Source organism: Scyliorhinus canicula, chromosome 12 (assembly GCF_902713615.1).
Source record: "Scyliorhinus canicula chromosome 12, sScyCan1.1, whole genome shotgun sequence".
NCBI classification, from domain to species: Eukaryota; Metazoa; Chordata; class Chondrichthyes; order Carcharhiniformes; family Scyliorhinidae; genus Scyliorhinus; species Scyliorhinus canicula.
This window is the reverse complement of record NC_052157.1, coordinates 17,177,107-17,196,501: the sequence shown is the minus strand read 5'-3', so window position 1 is coordinate 17,196,501 and position 19,395 is coordinate 17,177,107. Positions and strand designations below refer to the sequence as shown.

Here is a 19,395-nt window from a genome sequence, read left to right as displayed (position 1 = left end):
GGAGGCAGCGGTGAGGGAAATTGTTCAGGTTCACGATGGGCCAGGGAGGTTGTTGGTGGCTCCGGACGAGATTAATAGGGTTTTCTGAGGAGTTCTATGAATTCCTGCATTCCCGATCTTCCCCCGGGGAGATGTTTAGATATATGCAGGTCTGAAATTTTGCCAGGAAGGAGGTACAGAGCTTTCCGATATATTGATGGCAGGGGGATTGGAGAAAGGGGTGGTGTCGGCGATTTATGGGGTTACTCTGGGAGAAGGTAAGGTATCACTGGATGGGATTAAGGCAAAGTGGGAGGAAGAGTTGGGGGATGCATGGAGAAGGGGCTGTGGTGTGAGGTGCTTCAGAGTGAATGCCTCAACTTTGTGCGTGAGGTTGGGGCTGATACAGTTGATGGCGGTGTATAGGCGCACCTCACAAGGGTAAGGATGAGCCGACTTTTTTGAGGGGTGGAGTATGTTTGTGACGATGTGGTGGGGTGGGGGGCACAAATCTTGTTCATATGTATTGGTCCTGCCCAAAAATGAAGGGATATTGGAGGAAGATCTTTAGGGTAATCTCAAGGGTGTTGCATGTGAGACTCGAGTCAAGTCCCTTATAAGCCATATTTGGGGTGTCAGATCGCCCAGGGTTGGAAGCGGGTGCGGAGGTAGATGTCTTAGCCTTCGCCTGGCTGATTGCGCGAAGGTGAATTCTGTTGAGGTATTCTTGATTAACATGGGGATCAGGGGTTATGGGGAAAAGGCAGGAGAATGGGGATCAGAAAGTATCAGCCATGGTCGGCGCAACATCGAGGGCCGAAGGGCCCGTACTGCGCTGTAGTGTTCTATGTTCTATGATTGAATGGCAGAGCAGACTCGATGGGCCGAGTGGCCTAATTCTGCTCCTATGTCTTATAGGGTGGAGGTCAGCTTCTCCGCCCTGTGCCTCGGCATTGTGGGGGAACCTGCTGGAGTTCTTAACGCTCGAGAAAGTAGAGTTCAAGTTGAGGGGGAGATGGAAGGATTCTACAACTCATGGGCCTTGTTCAACATGCATTTTCACGAATTGGATGACATCGAACATGAGGGGGGTATTGGGGGGGGGGGGGGGGGGGGGGGTTTGGAAGGCATAAATTAATGATGATTCTTTTTCAACTGTGTTTTGTATTCAAAATGTTGGGAGCTGTTTGAGGGTGGGTGTGAAGGAATTGTTGGCTAGGGGACTGCGATTGTCTTTGCTGTTATTGTTAATTATTTGTTGTTGTAAATATGATGAAAATGTGAAAAAGGAGAATAAAAATATTTATAAAATGCATATCAAGAATTTGTTCTCAATTACAGACATGAATAAACACACACCAGCTACAGTAATCTATGTACATAACTCTTAATGAATCCCCCTTAGTAGCTGTTCCAATTCAATACAAAATCCAACAAAACCAAAACCTCTTTCAAGGGCGTGGCCCAGCACATTGTAATCTCACTTGAATGGGACTCGTCCTTTCCCTGAGATTCTGGTCCAGCCTCCAAACAGCAGATTTAAAACTCCTTCCGGAAAGCAACTCTATCTTTAAAGTTACCACAGCAGTTTGCCACACCTAATGTGCTTTCAGTTCACTGGAACAGCTTTAAAATAAAAAGAGAAAACGGGAAAATACTGCTTCTCTTCTGCAGTCCAAACCAACAAACCGAAAACGAAGCCAAAACACTAAACCCCCTCTCACCTGACAGCCACAGCTCCACCTACAAATGACATAACTGAAGCTGTGCTGCAAGCCATGTGGTAAGACAAAACCTTTCTCAAAGGGACACTCAGATGACACATCTCAAAAGTGCGCAGATGTGGGTGCCAGCATGAATCTGCCTTGGAGGGGTCCTGTTGTTCGCTGATCCATACCCCGACGTCGGGGGGCCCCGGCTGAGGCGAGTCCTAAGCCGCTGTCCCATAAGCAACTCTGCTGGGGCAATCCCGGTGGTGGCATGCGGTGTCCTGTAGTAGCTAAATAGCAACTGCGCCAGCGTGTTGACCAAGAACCTGTAGTCATCTTTTTCTGGCCTGCCCACTCACCCAATTAATTGGAGGCCAGGTGGTACAGAGCAGTAGGTACGTGTCAGATCGCATCCTCATCGCCAGTGTTAAGAATAAAGGCAAGGATTCCACACAAGACCAGGTAGGCAGGATGCAGCTCGGTTTATTTACAACTAACAATACACTAATCACTCTACTCCTTTCCCCGCAGGGTCTTCCTTCCCGACTTGCTCCCTGGTAGGACTTTATATCCTCCTCCAATCAGGAGGCTCCATCCTCCCCGAACACCTGGTGAGCTCGTACTCCAGGGTGTAGGAGGGGAACCAGATACAATGTTGGTTCTGGCCCTTCAGGGGGTTATACTGTAACAGGTTGACTAAATATGACTGTTCATTATCTAAGAAGAAACTAAACCCTTCAGATAAGGAACATTTAATAAAACGTGGCAAATGTAGAAAATATTAATATTATTTCTTTGTTCTTGTGGTTAACATTTCCAGAACAAGTGCCAATTACTTCAATGCAGTAACTTTGAGAATGGCTGTTAATGTTTGATGGGTGAGATTTAAAGTGCACAGATTTAAATTAATTTGCAAAGGAAGCAAATGCAATATGCGAAAAAAACTTTTCACCCATCAATAGAGTGCTCAAGGTCTGGGGGTACCCCAGCCAGTTATTCTTGGGACAGAGGATTGCTTCAGGACACTTAACAGTGACTGAAAGTCAAATTGCACAGACAGAATAACGAGAGCAAGTCCTGAAAAAAAACAAATAATAATTAATTGTAATAAAAAAGCAGACCAATTTATTGCAAGGACAATTTATTAATTTGCCCTATATTTTTCCCTGCTGAAATGTGCAAATTGCACTAATTGAGGAGTTGTCGACATTCGTCTATTTAGGATTACTTGACCTAAAAATAGTTTTTGTAAGGAATGCTGGAACAAAATTCGAGCCAGCCAGGAGTCGAACCTAGAATCTTCTGATCCGTAGTCAGACGCGTTATCCATTGCGCCACTGGCCCATAGCAAGACTGGGCACATTCGACCTGAGGAACCTACAGCACCAAGCTCCATTCGCAGCAGGGAAATTTCTCCGCTCATCTCTGTTCGACAGACACCGTCGAAAAGCCGGTTGAAAATCTCGGGAAGCGGGATTGTGAAACCACATGCATATGTTTTTTTTTCCCCTCCCCTTCCCGCCGTTCATTTTGATTTATTTGATTTATTGCCGGCCGCCATTTTGTCGGGAGGAGCTTCACTTCAACCTCTCCGCCTGCCCCCGGCGCGCGTGCGCGCGGGGGACTGGGCGGGGCTGGGAGGAGGGGAGTGGGGGAGGCGCAACCGGAGAAGGAGGGGCAACCCGAAGATCCGCCAAATCAGCCGGGCTCGCTGGCAGCGACGGGTCGGCGTCGTTCCAATGGCTTCACCCGATTGGCTTTCCATCGGACCAATGAACCGGCGGATCGGTGGGTTCCGCTTGAACTGATTGGGTTAGGTATGAACCAATCGGACGGCAGATGTGGTTATGAACCAATGGGAGGGCAGGCATGAGTATGAACCAATGGGACGGCAGGGTTGGGGGCGAGTGCCGGCCAATGGCGTGGCTGGGTTTTGCGCGGGAGGTCTGATGGCGGTGCTGTGAGCTGCGAGCCTGGGCGACAGGTAAACATTGGAGGGACGCACAGTAAGTGCGCCGGGTATCTGGGCGCCTGCTCGGCTAGTAACCCTGTGGTTGACGGACTCGAAATGTGAACTGCGTTTTCTTTCCCGGACCTGCTGAGTTATTCCATCGTCTTTGCTTTAGTAAACCCTGTACCCGAAGTACCTCAGCCTCACTCGGGGTTGTCAGCCTGTCTGTTTAGAAAGGCTGCTGATAAGCTCAGGACTTAACTGCCCCTGTGTCAGGGAGACAGCCTCCCTCCCCCCACCTTTCTCCCACAATCAATTCCAGAATGATCTTTCTGCCCGCTACACCAAGATATAGGAGCTGAATTAGGCCATTTGGCCCATTGCGTCTGCTCCGCCATCCTATCATGGCTAATATGTTCCTCATCCGCTACCTACAATGCTGCAGACCAAGAGCTGGATTGCAAGATCAGCCAGAGCATCGCCTCCCAAGAACACATGACATAGGAGCGGGAGTAGGCAATTTAGCCTCCCGAACCTAGCACCCTACATACAATGTGATCATGGCTGATCCCATCTTGGCCTCAACTCCACTGTCCTGCCTGTTCTCCATAACCCCTTCAACCCATTACCAATTAAAAATCTGTCTAACTCCTTAAATTTACTCACTGTCCCTACATTCACTGTACTCTGGGGCAGTGAATTCCACAGATTCACAAATCTTTGGGAGAAGTAGTTTCTCCTCTAATCTGTTTTAAATTTGCTACCTCTTATTCTAAGAACAACCTAGACTAAATGTGGGTTGCATGAGTGGCCCTCCTTCATCTCTGGGCCGCAAGAATAAATTGGGCTTGTTCACTAACCATGACCCTGTGAATAAGGTTAAATAAATTTAATACATGCTGAATATTTCAGAGCAAGTTATAGAAAATGTTTAATCATTTATATATTAGGGTGGTGCAGTGGGTGGCGAGCACCCGGGTTCCATCCCACTGTGGAGTTTGCACACACTCCCCATATCTGCCTCACCCCCACAATCCAGAGGTGCAGGGATTGGCCATGCTAAATTGGTTAATTAAGAAGAAAATCATATGTTAGTAGAACCATCATCAACTTCAAATGGTAAAAACAAAATAAATGTTTACACTTTAGACACAGAGCGGGTGCACAGCTCTCAGTCATAACTTTACTTTAAGTTTACTTGTGTTTTACTCTGTCCACAGGTGTTGCAAGACCTGCAGAGTTTATCCAGCATTTTCTGTTCTGTTTCAGATTTCTAGCATTGCAGTATTTCGCTTTTATTCTCACAGGAGTCTGTGTTGTGTGCGATCAGCATCCACCTCCTTTCACTTGCCCTTGCTTTACATGCGTATCACTTCAATGATGCCGTTAGGAAAGAAGCTACACCAACAGGATTCAACAGAACGTGGTAACGGTCAACAAATTGCCTCATGGGCCACACTCTGAGAACCCAGATAGGCTGCACAACACTGCCCTACACGCTAACCTATTTGTGCCAGGTTGATTTCCCCCTCTCCAATAAACTGTGACAGGAACTCCCTTTTACCCCCTGCTGGCAAGATTTTCTCCATCACACGCTTTCCTAAACTTGTTGGTCTGATTTTATCATAAGGACCCAAGGAATAGCAGCAAGACTATCCCACACAGCACAGTAAGAATCATAGAATGGTTAGAGCACAAAAAGGAGGGATTTTTGCCTGTTGTGTCAGTACCTGGCCACTCTGGGTGTTTTCCCCATATCTATGAAATTTCTGTTGCTTCAGGTAATTATCTTTTGAAGGCCTTAATTAAATCTACGTCGAACATACTCGCAGGAAGAGCATTTCAGGTCTTAACTCTGCTGTGTAAATGGAGCTTTTCCTCATGTGACTTGATTCTTTTGCCGATTACTTTAACTCAGTGTCTCTAGTTTTGAGGGTGATAGGCAAGTATGAGATATTAAAACAAAGCTCGGATAACCAAGTTTTGGCACATTTCTGCAGCAGGTATGTATTTTAAGCACTTAGATTTTATCCCTATTTTCTTGATTGCAGAGAATTCACATGAGGAGCTTATTGTTTTATGGATAATTATCAAGGATAGTGTTGATCTATATTTTTTCTGTTGCGACAGGCAACAAATTCTTCAGGTGTTTTGGCCAATATCCTTTTTTCAACCAAGAAAGAAAAATGAATAATTATTTTATCAATTTAATTTCTATTTGAAAGACGGCACTTCCAACAGTACTATACTGCCTTTTTGACCTGGGGTATGTGCTCAAGTGGCTGGAGTGGGACCTGAACTAGATGAACTCGTCATTCATCTCAACACAAAAGTACAAAACTGCAGATGCTGGAAATCTGAAATAAAAACAAAGTGTTGGAAATATTCAGCAAGTCTGGTAACATCTGGGGAGAGAAAAACATGCGTTTAGGCCTGCAATTCCAAGATTATCTGTTTTATTTTGTCGTTCATTTAATTTTCTCTGAAGTCTTGCTGTAGTAGTCGAGTGTATGTTAAGTCTCTACGTCTTTCTGAGAGATGTGGCGAGGCATTCTATTAAATGCAGGTATTTCTATTAAACGCTACCTGTTTTCTTTGTGGGTAACATTCAGTGTTGCTTTTATGTGAGCTGAGATGGATCAGAAGATTTTGGATTTGGCAACAGCTGAAGATCTGCAAGGATTGCAGCAGTTCCTGCAACACACAAAAGAGCAGGAGGTGAGCAATTTCTGTGATTCTGCAGTAGTGAAGTCCATTGCGATTAAAATGTAAATGTTTTTAACAAAAATGCCATTTTCAAATGTTATACATTCAAATGTATAAATTTAAAAGATATATATATATGAATATTGGCATAAACAAAAGTAAAATACTGCAGATACTGGAAATCTGAAATAACAACACAATACTGTGAATACTCAACCAGACAGGCAAGAAAACACTTCTGATGAAGAGTCACAGACCAGAAACATTAACTCTGTTTCCTCTTCAGAGGTGCTGCCTGACCTGAGAGTTTCCAGTATTACCTGGGTGTATTTCAGAATACTGTCCCTATTTTTCAAAAAGAATGCCACCTTTATTGACCAAGCACTTTACTCTTTTTATATTGTAATTTTATTTACAAAATGTAATAGTGGCTGAATTATTTTTCACTGATTTGCTCTGGCATGCTCCTGATGATGTCAGAATCACCAGGATCAATGAGCTCCAATGTGTGCACTCTGTAGTATTTACCACAAGCTGTACCCAGTTCAATATTGTTGCCACTGTACTGATGCACACCAGTTTTTGCTAACATAGCATAGTACTCAATCTCAGATTTCCTCAAGGCTGGACAGTTGTTAACAAGAATAACCAGTTTGGCTTTGCCTTGACGAATCATTTTCAAAGTCTGTTTGTAGCCCAGCACACATTTGCCACTTTTCATAACCAATTGGAGCCTGCAGTTGATGGACTCTCTAATTTTTTTGTCGTCTTTGCTGAAACCATCTTGCCTGCCGCTGTGGCCGCCCTGCTGCCTTAGCCTGAAGAACACAACAAATTTGGAGCCCAGGATGTGTGAGCAGCTTGAATGACCGTGGGAGGAGGAGTGGCTCCGCCGGTGCGGTCACGCAAGCTGGCTGCAGAGAGAAAATAGGCGATCAAGTACTTTACTGACTAGTTCATTCATTCCCAGCTTTTATGAGCAGATTCTACCCCAGATTCTGGAAACATTTAAGGAGATTTTTACAGACAGATTAGCATATTCGTCTAAGTTTCCATCTGTAAGTTCTACTGGTGCTGAACTTTAAAGAATGTAATTGCTGATAGAAAAGGAATGTACACATATGAATGAGTTTATGAATTATATAAAATGCAGCTTTTGCACTCTGCCCTTTTTTTATTTGCTTGATTAGTCAACAGTCTGAAATTACAATTTGAATTCTTCTTTTGTCTCAGGTTGGTGCCCTGATAACACGTCATGCTTTGAAAGGAAAGGAGATCGGGATGCTTGTGAGAGCTATTTTTAAAGGTTAACGCTCAAAAATAAATAGTATTTGTGTATCGCATTCCAATTTACGCATGCAACAAATTCCCATGTTCCACAATCACATGTATTTGGTTGGAAAAAATGCACATTGATAGTTCATTGCACACGGAATGAAACTAGGGATACATTTATATTTTCAGCAGGATAAATGTTTTAATGTAGCTTTGATGACAACTGAAAATAGCTCTTACTGATTTGGAACTCATATTTATACTGACTGGGTAAATAAATGAAAGACACATTTATTGTGTTGAACCTTATCCACACAAACATACAAAAATAGCAGGAGAAGGCCACTTGACTCCTCGAGCCTGTTAAAGTATAGATCATGACTGATCTGATTAACCTTGACTACACAGTCCTGCCTACTCCCGATAACCTTTCAGCCCCTTGTTAATCAGGAATCTACCTAGCTGTGCCTTAAAAGTGTTCAAGAATTCGGCTTCTGCTGACTTTTGGAGAAGAGAGTTCCAGAGACCCTCTGAGAGCAAATAGCTCTCCTCATCTCTGTCTTACATGAGTGACCCCTTATTTTTAAACTGTAACCCCGAGTTCTAGATTCTTCCACAAGAGGAAACATCATCTCCTCATCCATCTGTCAAGAGCCCTCAGGATCTTAAAAGGTTTTGATCAAGTAGTCTACTCTTCTAAATTTCAGTGGATGCAAGCCTAGCCTGCCCAACAGTCCATGTGATTGAGTTATCAAATTTAGAGACTAAATTGTACCTATTAAGCACAGCTAAGAAAGAAGATGAGATTTGAAGCCATATCCTAGCCTTGAAAGCATTATATGCTTTTTGCAGCATGTGGCCCCTCACCAATGAATTCTGTGAAATTTAGTGGAAAGCTGATTAAGTATATGTTGTCCTTTTGTTTCCCCTTGATAGGTTCCCCATGTTTTCAGACTGAAGGAGTTTGTCGGAGGCTTTTCGTTTACAAACACTGCATGCAACTTATTGAATCGGGAGACCTCCAATCAGATATAGCAACAGAAATTATTGGTTTGCTGATGCTCGAGGTAAATGATGAAATTGATAAATTATCCTTTTTTCCTTTATTGTTCATGGGATGTAGATGTCGCTGACTGGGACAGCATTTGTTGCTATCCCTAATTGCCCTTAAGATGATGGTGGTCTGCCTTTTAGAACTGCTGCAGTCTGTGTGTTGTAGGGTCACCCAGAGTGCTGTTAGGAAGTGAGTTCCTGAATTTTGACCCAGCGACAGTGAAGGATTGGCAATATGGTTCCAAGTTGGGCTGGTGCATAACATGGAAGGAAATTCCCAGATGATGGTATTCTCAAGTATCTGCTGCCCTCATCAGCCTAGGTGGTAGTGATCGCGGGTTTGGAAGATGCTATTGAAGGAGGCTTGGTGCATTGTGACAGTGCATCTTGTAGATGAAAATGAAATGAAAAAATGAAAATCGCTTATTGTCACGAGTAGGCTTCAATGAAGTTACTGTGAAAAGCCCCTAGTTGCCACATTCCGGGGAGGCTGGTACGGGAATCGACCCGTGCTGCTGGCCTGCTTGGTCTGCTTTAAAAGCCAGCGATTTAGCCCAGTGAGCTAAACCAGCCCCTAGATGGTACACACTACTGCTGATGTGCTTTGGTGGTGAAGGGAATGAATGTTGAAGACGGTTGATAGGGTGCCAATCAAGCAGGCTGCTTTGTGCTGGTTGCTTTCAAGCTTTTTGACTATTGTTGGAGTTGCATTCATCCATGCAAGTGGAGAGTGTTCCATCACGCTCATGACTTGAGACTTGTTGATGGTCAACAAGCGTCAGAAGGTCAGTTACTCTCCACATAATTCCCAGCCTCTGACCTGCTGTTGTAGCCACAGTCTTTATTTGGCTGGTCCAGTTAAGTTTCTGGTCAATGGTTAATCCATTGATGGTCGGAATTCAATGATGCTATTGAATTTGAAGGGGAGGTGGTTAGATTCCCTCTTGCTGGAGATGGTCTTTGCCTGGCACTTATGTGGCATGCATGTGACTTGCTACTTACAGTCCAAACCTGAATATTATCCAGGTCTTGCTGCCTATGGACATAGATGCTCAGTTTCTGAGGAGTCACGAATGGTGGAGAATATTGTGCAATCCTTGTGAACATCGCACTTTGACCTTATGGAACTGGATACTGCAAAGGCCAGAGGCCCTGACAATATTACAGCAGTCGCACTGAAGACCTGAGCTCTAGAACTTGCTGCACCCCAGCCATGCTGCTCCAGTAAAGTTAAAACACTGGCATCTACCCAGCAATGTCTTGTCCATAAAAAGGACAATTCCATATTTATGGCCTTCCATGTTGTTTGAGTACTGTTGGGGTGTGGTGCAATGCAATGCCAGTTACACCAAGCTGTAAAGTGTTTAACAAGGAGTTAACAATATGAGGCGATGGGAATTGGGGGATAGAAAAAATGCAGTGTTGCCGGGTTTTGTGCACATTTATATTCTCATAATTGGAAGTCTTCATTTTAGGCTCATCAACTGCCCGGAGCCACCTTAGCTGAGCTGGCAAACCTGTTTGTGGATGCCATCAAAGGGGGCAGTACTATCAGTGGCAAATCGCTGGATCTTTTTCCTACGATACTTACTGCTCTGGCCTCTCAAGAAATCTTGAATTATGGTGGCGGTAAGGAAAGTCATGAAAGTTATTTAAAATTTGTTCTCAGTATGTTGTTAGTGTACGATATATATGTGTATTTTTGTTCCTATTTTGAGCCTGCTCTAAAAACACTTGTCCTGCAGACTATATATATTTTTAAGGGATTGTAGCCCCCTGCTGTAGATAAATATTTTTGTTCTGTTTTACCAGGTCAATTGAAAGGCAGCGAATACAAGAAGCAATTAATCAACACCCTATGCTCCAGCAGGCAAGTAACAACATGCTCGGGTAATCCAAAGTAACATATCTTTAGATGGTAATACTTAAGGAAATTCGAAATTTTTTTAAGAAGCAATTAGCAATATGAGAATATGTATCAAATCGGGGGGGGGGGGGGGTTCTTGGGTAATTGAAGATTATTTTTTTGTTAAATTTGGTGTCAATGTTGTTCCCATTCCTTCTCTCTCCTAAACTGCTGACCTAAAATGGGGTAATGTTCCAGGAATGCTAGTCATCCCCATTGGGTTGTCCAATCAGTCAGTCTTCATGTATATGCCTAGATGGTGAGTGTTAGCAGGCTATCTAATGACGGAGATCAAACTCTGCACAGCAAGATCTGGACAAACCCTTTCCAAAGGGGAGTCACTGTAGACTAATCAATAATAGAGGTAAGGACTCCTTAATCCAGGGTGATAAGGCCAGTGGCAGAGCCGCTAAATGTTGCATAGCCAGGATCAGCTAACTCCACTCAGACATAGGAACAGAACATGAAACTCATTCCCAAGTAGCTGTTATTCTACAGGTAAACTGAGCAAACTCCTTCCTTGGATTCCAGCCTGCACTGTACCTTTTAGAATAAATTTAAAAGAACAAAGAAAATTACAGCAGAGGAACAGGCTCTTCGGCCCTCCCAGCCTGCACCGATCCAGATCATTTATCTAAACCAGTTGCCTATTTTCCAAGGATCTACTTCCCTCTGTTCCCCTCCTGTTCATATATCTGTCTAGGTGCATCTCAAATGATGCTATCGTGCCCGTCTCTACCACCTCCATCCACCACCCTCTGCGTAAAAAAACTTTCCACGCACATCTCCCTTAAACCTTCCCCCTCTCAGTTTGAAATCGTGACCTCTTGTAATTGACACCCCGACTCTTGGAAAAAGCTTGTTGCTATCCACCCTGTCCATATATATTTTGCTGTATTCTCTGACAATTCCCCTCGCTATCTGCAACTCCACCAATCTTAGCATCATCTGCAAACTTGCTAATCAGACCACTTATACCGTTGTCCAGATTATTTATGTATATCACAAACAACAGTGGTTCGAGCACGGATCCCTGTGGAACACCACTAGTCACCTTTCTCCATTTTGAGACACTCCCTTCCACCACTACTCTCTGTCTCCTGTTGCCCAGCCAGTTCTTTATCCATCTAGCTAGTACACCCTGAGCCCCGTGCGACTTCAATTTTTCCATCAACCTGCTCTAAATAAAGTACCCAATTATTATTTTTCCAATTAAGGGACAATTTAGCGTGGCCAATCAACATCCTTGGGTTGTGGGAGTGAGAAGGACACGGAACACCCGGAGGAAACCCATGCAGACAAGGGGAGAATGTGCAAAATGCACGCAGTCACCCAAGGCTGGAATTGAACTCTGGTCCCTGGCACTGTGAAGCAGCAGTGCTCACCACTGTGCTACTGTTCCCTCACACAGCTGGGTCAAAACCGTGGAATTCCCTCCCGAACAGCACTGTGGATGTATCTACATCTCAGGAACTGTAACTGTTCAGGAAGGCAGCTCACCACCATCTTCTCAAGGGCAACTAGGGATAAGCAATAATGGTGGCATACCCAGCAATGCCCACATTCTGTAATTGAATTAAAAAATCTATAAATGCTTTGTTCTTGAATTTCTTTTATTTTCCAGGTGGGATCCAAAATGTGTGATTCACCTCACATCAATGTTCAGGTAGAGTTTTTCAATCAGTCCAGTTGTAAACTTTATGGAAAAAATAACATCCTGTCGATAAACTTCAGTAGCTAAAAATTTACTATGTCTGTTTTTGTTTGTTCTCTTTCCAATAGGGATGTAGTGCTCAGTACAGAGGAACTTCAGTTTGTTATGGTAAAAGTGCTACAGATGTTCCCCAAATTGGACTTGGAGGAACTGCCCCCACTTATTTACCAGTTACTCCTCCTCTCCTCTAAGGTAAGACGATATAACTAATGTCGATCAGTTGTTTTGCAGCAAGATATCTCCTCTTTAAAAAAAACATAATTTTTTCAGTGAACAAGATCAGGTAATGTCTGTCAATTCTTCCACATGATGCTTAAGATTTTAGTAAATGTAGTCCAGCGAGATCTTGATAAGGAAGCACACATATTCACTGAACCAGATGAAAATTGCAGTTAAGGTGACTGTCCCTTTACTTAATGATTATTTATTTTCTTCAATAGGGTTGTAAGAAAACTCTTTTGGAAGGGATCATAACATTCTTTCATCAACAGGATCAGCTGCAGAAGGAGGAACAGACAGAAACTGAGTGAGTTGCGACCATTATTCATGTGCCAGTTTAGTTATTAATATAAATTTAGAGTACCCAGTTCATTTTTTCCAATTGAGGGGCAATTTATCGTGGCCAATAAACCTACCCTGCACATGTTTGGATTGTGGGGGCGAAACCCACACAAACATGGGGAGAATGTGCAAACTCCACACAGACATTTACCCAGAGCCGAGATCGAACCTGAGACCTCGGCGCCGTGAGGCAGCAGTGCTAACTAACCACTGCACCACGGTGTTGCTCTTGTTCCAGCTTTGTTAATGAACGTAGCAAGGGATATCACATCTGAGCCTGCTTCTGACTTTACCTGATACGTTTTCTAGTATGGGTGACTAGGGATTAAGAATATTCCCCTCTTGCCTTATCACCATACTCAAACACACATCCCTCCTTACCTCAACTGAGAGGTGTACCGGCGATTGCAAAATCTCTCTTCCTCCTCTTTCCAAGGGTGCTTCTCGTTTTTCCCAGTGTGCTTTATCAATTTTATTTATGCTCAGAAGTGTGCTGTATTTTTTGTTTTAAAGGTCTATGGAGTTGGAGGCTGCCACTATGCCACAGGATCAGCTTCGGCATGTAGAAGGAACAATCATTCTTCATATTGTGTTTGCTATCAAGTTGGACTGTAATCTGGGCCGTGAGTTCATCAAATATCTGAAGGTGTGGCAGAATGTCCAGTTTCTATGAGCAGTTTTTATTTTTGTGTTATTGAGAAACTTGGCTTGCTGTGCAGGGCAAGTAAAAGAGATGCGGAAGAGTCCAAGAAATAAAATAATTTTAGGAGATGCTGAAGTTGATACTTAAAAGTCTTAAAAGATGAAAAGTGAAAAAAGAAAATTGATGTTGGAAGTTTTGAGGTTCTGGACATATTTGTGTTTATGCAATTAAATCTGTTTTCACTATTGAGGATTATTGGAAGAGGAAATGTGTGCAGTACAGGCTGTCTAAAGCTTCGGATGATTGATAGAAAAGTAGAGAATTTGTAAGGCTGCTTTAAAAAAAAAAAATCAAATATGTATGTTAAATTTGTTTTACCATCGGCCAGGACGGTTTTGGATATCATAGAATCATAGAATTTACAATGCAGGAGGAGGACATTTGGCCCATCAGGTCTGCATCGGCCCCTGGAAAGAGCACCCCACCCTATCCCCACAACCCAGTAACCCAACCTAGCCTTTTTAGACACTAAGGGCAATTTATCATGGCCAATCCACCTAACCTGCACATCTTTGGACTGTGGGAGGAAACCAGAGCATCCGGAGGAAACCCACGCAGATACGGAAAGGATTTGTGGACTCCGCACAGGCAGTGACCCAAGCCAGGAATCGAACCTTGGACCCTAGAGCTGTGAAGCAACTGTGCTAACCACTGTGCTACCATGCTGCCCACAGATGTGTAATCCTGCTCTACATTAGTCAAAAGCAGCACTCAATGGAGGCATGGGGATTCTAAACTCAACTCTCTCTTGATAACCAATTGTGTAACACCTTTATAAACAACAGAAGTACATGATCAAAACGCTGAGAAGATTTTTTTAAATGTGAAAGCTTTCAAATTAACTGCCTAAATGTTCCCATTTAAACTGAAAGAAGAGCGCTACTTTAATTGTCAAATGCACAATATAAATGAAATTTGTCAAAAGACTCAGTGGTGTGCACTGGCATGTTAATGCTAGGGGACCTTGCGGTGAGGAAGGTATAGGTTTCAATGCCTCCCTCTTCTGTATCCATTGTGAACCGTTGCAGAGGCTGGGTGGAATTCTCTGGTCTCCGACACCGAAATCACATTCGGTGATCGGCTGGAGAATCCCATTGGCGTCAAAATTGGGGGCAGCGCCGCTTTAGCGATGCTCCGCCTCCTCCAAAACGGTGTACTCGTACGCAGTCGGGACGGCCTCAGGATTTCACTGAGGCCCTCCCCCGATGCTCCGCTCCTGATGGGCCGAGTTCCCGATGGTGTGGGACACGTGTGCTATTTGTTTCTCGGGAACTTGGCGTGGTGGCTGCGGACTGAGTCCAGCACCGCCACGGTTAGATGGGAGCCGTTCCGTGGGCAAGGGGTGGGGGTGACTTTGGCGGGGGCTGGGGGCACTGGTGGGGGCTGGCCCAGGGGTGGCGAGCCTGGTCAAAGGGGGGATTATTTGGCAGGACGGATCTGCCGCCGCCATGCGTATGCACGGCCACGGACCCGGCAGTTCTCTGGCCCTATCCGCAGCTAGAGCCGGGGGCTCCTTGCTGTGTGGCTGCTAGCCTCCCATCAGACGGAGGATCGGTGCAGCTTTTGCGCCATCTTTTCGGGCGTAAAATGCCACTGTTCCCACGCGGCGTCAGCACTTAGTCATCAAATCGGAGAATCCATCCCGCTGTTTTGTGTCTCAGCAGGCTCATAGAATTGGGGAGTGGCTGAGAGGGCCACATCACTGAGGTATTTATAAGACCATAAGACATAGGAGTGGAAGTAAGGCCATTCGGCCCATCGAGTCCACTCCGCCATTCAATCATGGCTGATGGGCATTTCAACTCCACCTACCAGCATTCTCCCCGTAGCCCTTAATTCCTCGCGACACAAGAATTTATCTATCTCTGCCTTGAAGCCATTTAGCGTCCCGGCCTCCACTGCACTGAATTCCACAGGCCCACCACTCTCTGGCTGAAGAAATGTCTCCGCATTTCTGTTCTGAATTTAACCCCTCTAATTCTAAGGCTGTGCCCACGGGTCCTCGTCTCCTCGCCTAACGGAAACAGTTTCTTTGCGTCCACCCTTTCTAAGCCATGTATTATCTTGTAAGTTTCTATTAGATCTCCCCTTAACCTTCTAAACTCCAATGAATACAATCCCAGGATCCTCAGCCGTTCATCATATGTTAGACCCGCCATTCCAGGGATCATCCTTGTGAATCTCCGCTGGACACGCTCCAGTGCCAGTATGTCCTTCCTGAGATGTGGGGCCCAAAACTGGACACAGTACTCCAAATGGGGCCTAACCAGAGCCTTATAAAGGCTCAGTAGCACATCGCTGCTTTTATATTCCAACCCTTTTGAGATAAATGACAACATTGCATTTGCTTTCTTAATCACAGATTCAACCTGCATGTTTACCTTTTAGGGAATCCTCGACTAGCACTCCCAGATCCCTTTGTACTTTGGCATTATGAATTTTCTCACCGTTTAGAAAGTAGTCTATGCTTGGATTCTTTTTTCCAAAGTGCAAGACCTCACATTTATGCTTACAGTGGTCACCTAGCAGGTAGGTATGTGCCTGCTGCCATGACTGGGAGTGAGGGGTAATGAATTGGAATAAAGGAGTATTTAGTTTTTTAAAAATACTGTTTATAACTCTTTAAAACAATATATATATGCATGTGTGTATATATACTGTGTGTGTGTGTATCTAAACTGATCTGAATCTGAAAAATTCTGTTTTACCATTTTTCTAGTTTGGTCAGCAGGGGGACACCAGCCGGGTTCTCTGCTCTTTTAACATTGCATTGATGCTCTCAGTAGCTAGGATACATCGATTTGAGGAGCAGGTATGTTTATTTTTCCATCGCTTTATTTCATTCAGAATCTCCAAATAGACGAGTGAGAATTGACTGGGATAATTGTTTACACAGAATCATCAAGTAACGAGATACTGTGTATTAGATTGGTGATGTAAAGAATATTTTTTATTACTCAAGTGGCACTGGTCGTGCTCAGATTTAAAAGTCTCGTGAGTGAACTTTTTATGGACCAGCTGAACTGCCCCTGGTGGCAGTCACTGACGAAAATATTCAAAATGAATATTTTCAAATTGTCTCAACAATTTATGCCTTTTACCCCTGATCTCCATTAGTCAGTAGAAGCAAATGTGGCCGTTTATTCATTTCTGCATATCTTAGTCAGGCCAGCATCTGCTTCCCAAGTTGAACTGTCTTAATCTTCCAGTTGCAAGTTTTCAAATGGTCAGTAGTTTCAGCTTTTTTGAATTTTTCATCTTTTGGTGTTGACTAATCACTTTTATCCTCTGATTAATGTTTGATGTAATTATCATGTCTAGTCAGTTTTTTTGATAACTACTTCACCAACAATAGAAAATAGTGTGGGAGAAGAATAGACAATTATACGGATGAAAATGTTTTAATTTAGAAATTCAAATTTGCAAAAGTCATCTGCATTTCCTCTGTCAGGAATTTATTTGTGTGTGAGAGGCCATGTGGTATATTGAGTCAGAAGATTTCTCTCTCGCTTCTTGACATCCACTCTAGAATTTTGCCCTACCTGAATTGGCGGTGATAAAATGAGGCAGATGTGGTCAACGTGGGTAACTTTGTGTAGTGGATGTATCTGTAGTCCATTGCAGCATACATCATGGATTCGGACATTTGTGCCGCACTATTATAGTACACAAACCAATATGTTGGAAAGCACATTGGGATAGGTGTAGTTTGTGGAAAATCAGCTGATTTTGTGAGTTTGGGAGACTTGTGCATGTTTGCACAATCAGAAACATACCCAATTTACTTCACCAGATAACAAATCGAATGATGATGTGTAATTCTACTTATTTACATTTGAACTGCAATTTCTTGAAGGGCTCTTAAAAAATCAAAAAAAAAATCAGTTGAACAAAAAGAGGCTGGAAATTCACAAGGCATGAAAGGAACTGCTGGGCATGTAAGCTCTGAGGAAGATTTACCCCAAAATAGTTTCTTTCTTTCAGGTTCTGTGCCACTTAGTTTGTGGTTACAAGTCCCAGTAACTGATTTTGAACGCATGCATCGTCAATGATCATTGCTTTTATTTTATGCCTTTGCATTATGTTTCTTTTTTTAAAAATAAATTTAGAGTACCCAATTATTTTTTTTCCAATTAAGGGGATATTTAGCGTGGCCAATCCACGTACCCTGCACATCTTTGGGTTGTGGGGGTGAGACCCACGCAGACACGGGGAGAATGTGCAAACTCCACCCAGACAGTGACCCGGGGCCGGGATCGAACCCGGGTTGTCAGCGCCGTTGGCAGCAGTGCTAACCACTGCGCCACCGTGCCAGCCCTGCATTATGTTTCTGATATATATGAGAGGAGGCTGAACACTGAAATGAAATTTCCAGAGATGAATTTTTTGATGATTTTTATTCTTTTATCTTTTAGGTATTTGACTTTCTAAAAACCGTGATCATAAAAAGTTTTAAAGATGCGCAGTTTCAGCAAAATTCTAAATTTCTTCAGGACTTGATCCCTGGTCAATGTAATGTGTCTGAAATGATTTTGGAGACTGTGTCAAACAGGTTTGTTCTTATTCTTTCAACTTGTTACTTTTCAATGTGGATGCAAACATGCACCATCACAATAAAAGAGGAATTTGAGTTATCTACTTCACTCCTGATTCTAATAAAATGTTAATTTTAAACTAATTTTAAGATCAAAAGAGACACATTCCATTGCCATACTGAAATGTCTACCTAAAGGGGCTGGTTTAGCACACTGGGCTAAATAGTTGACTTGTAACACAAACTAAGGCAGCAACGCGGGTTCTATTCCCGTACTGGCTTCCCCGAACAGGCGCCGGAATGTGGCAACTAAGGGTTTTTCACAGTAACTTCATCGAAGCCTACTTGTGACAATAAGCTATTATTATTATATTATTATTATAATCAGTCTCTTTAATAATATAACAATACCAGTTTGAAGTCCAACAAGTTTGTTTGGAATCAGTAGTTTTCGCAGCGCGGTTCTTTCATCAGGTGAGTGAAGAGGTGGGTTCCACAAACACATATAGTGGAAAGTCAATGATGCAAGATGATACTTTGAATTCGAGTCTTTGCAGGTAATTAAGTCTTTACAGGCCTAGATGGCGCAACAGGAGAAAGGAATAATCACAGGTTAAAGAGGTGTGAATTGTCTCAAGCCAAGACAGTTGGCTTGAGACAGTTTGTACCTCTTTAATCTGCGATGATCCCTCTCTCCAGTCGCACCTTTTCTTTTTATAAATTTAGAGTACCCAATTAATTTTTTCCAATTAAGGGGCAATTTAGCGTGGCCAATCCACCTACCTTGCACATGAAAATGAAAATTGCTTTATTGTCACGAGTAGGCTTCAATGAAGTTACTGTGAAAAGCCCCGAGTCACCACATTCCGGCGCCTGTCCGGGGAGGCTGGTACGGGACCCACATCTTTGGGTTGTTGAGGGCAAGACCCACGCAAACATGTGCAAACTCCACACGGACAGTGACCCAGAGCCGAGACCGAACCTGGGACCTCGGCACTATGGTCCGAGCAGTGCTAACCACTGCACCACCATACTGCCCACCAGTTGCACCTTCAATCTGGTGTTGTAAGATTTCTTACTGTACCCACCCCAGTCCAAAGTTGGCATTGCCACATCATAATATAACATATTGATGTTCCAACACTTTTATTGGTAATCCAAGTACAGGTATTGGACTCCTTTAAGGCAGGTTAGACCTCTTAAAAAACTTCTGGTGCTTTCGGACAATTATTTTCAGTTGCAAATGAGTGAAGCAACTGCTAAAGGTTTGGCTAGTAACTCAAAATTAGAATTTTGAGATCTGC

General features: G+C 43.5%; 1 protein-coding gene and 1 non-coding gene across 6 annotated transcripts in view; one reads left to right on the top strand and one right to left on the bottom strand.

The window, feature by feature from the left end:
* Window positions 1-2,959: 2,959 nt before the first annotated feature.
* On the bottom strand, window positions 2,960-3,032 carry trnar-acg. The gene has a single exon. It is a non-coding gene; the product is annotated as a tRNA-Arg (tRNA).
* Window positions 3,033-3,485: 453 nt separating this feature from the next.
* Window positions 3,486-19,395, top strand: part of fanci (FA complementation group I) — an 82,558-nt gene continuing 66,648 nt past the window's right edge. For 2 of the 5 annotated variants that reach the window (XM_038814853.1, XM_038814850.1), the window contains exons 1-12: window positions 3,597-3,672; window positions 6,252-6,357; window positions 7,579-7,651; window positions 8,557-8,687; window positions 10,149-10,302; window positions 10,486-10,543; window positions 12,204-12,245; window positions 12,362-12,485; window positions 12,734-12,819; window positions 13,368-13,500; window positions 16,277-16,369; window positions 17,973-18,109. In XM_038814853.1, the coding sequence (XP_038670781.1) occupies window positions 6,274-6,357; window positions 7,579-7,651; window positions 8,557-8,687; window positions 10,149-10,302; window positions 10,486-10,543; window positions 12,204-12,245; window positions 12,362-12,485; window positions 12,734-12,819; window positions 13,368-13,500; window positions 16,277-16,369; window positions 17,973-18,109 (1,115 nt within the window). In that variant the 5' untranslated portion in view covers window positions 3,597-3,672; window positions 6,252-6,273. Of the gene's footprint in view, window positions 3,506-3,596; window positions 3,673-6,251; window positions 6,358-7,578; window positions 7,652-8,556; window positions 8,688-10,148; window positions 10,303-10,485; window positions 10,544-12,203; window positions 12,246-12,361; window positions 12,486-12,733; window positions 12,820-13,367; window positions 13,501-16,276; window positions 16,370-17,972; window positions 18,110-19,395 lie in introns of those variants that run through there. The other 3 variants (XR_005462680.1, XM_038814852.1, XM_038814851.1) reach the window with 2 other exon arrangements.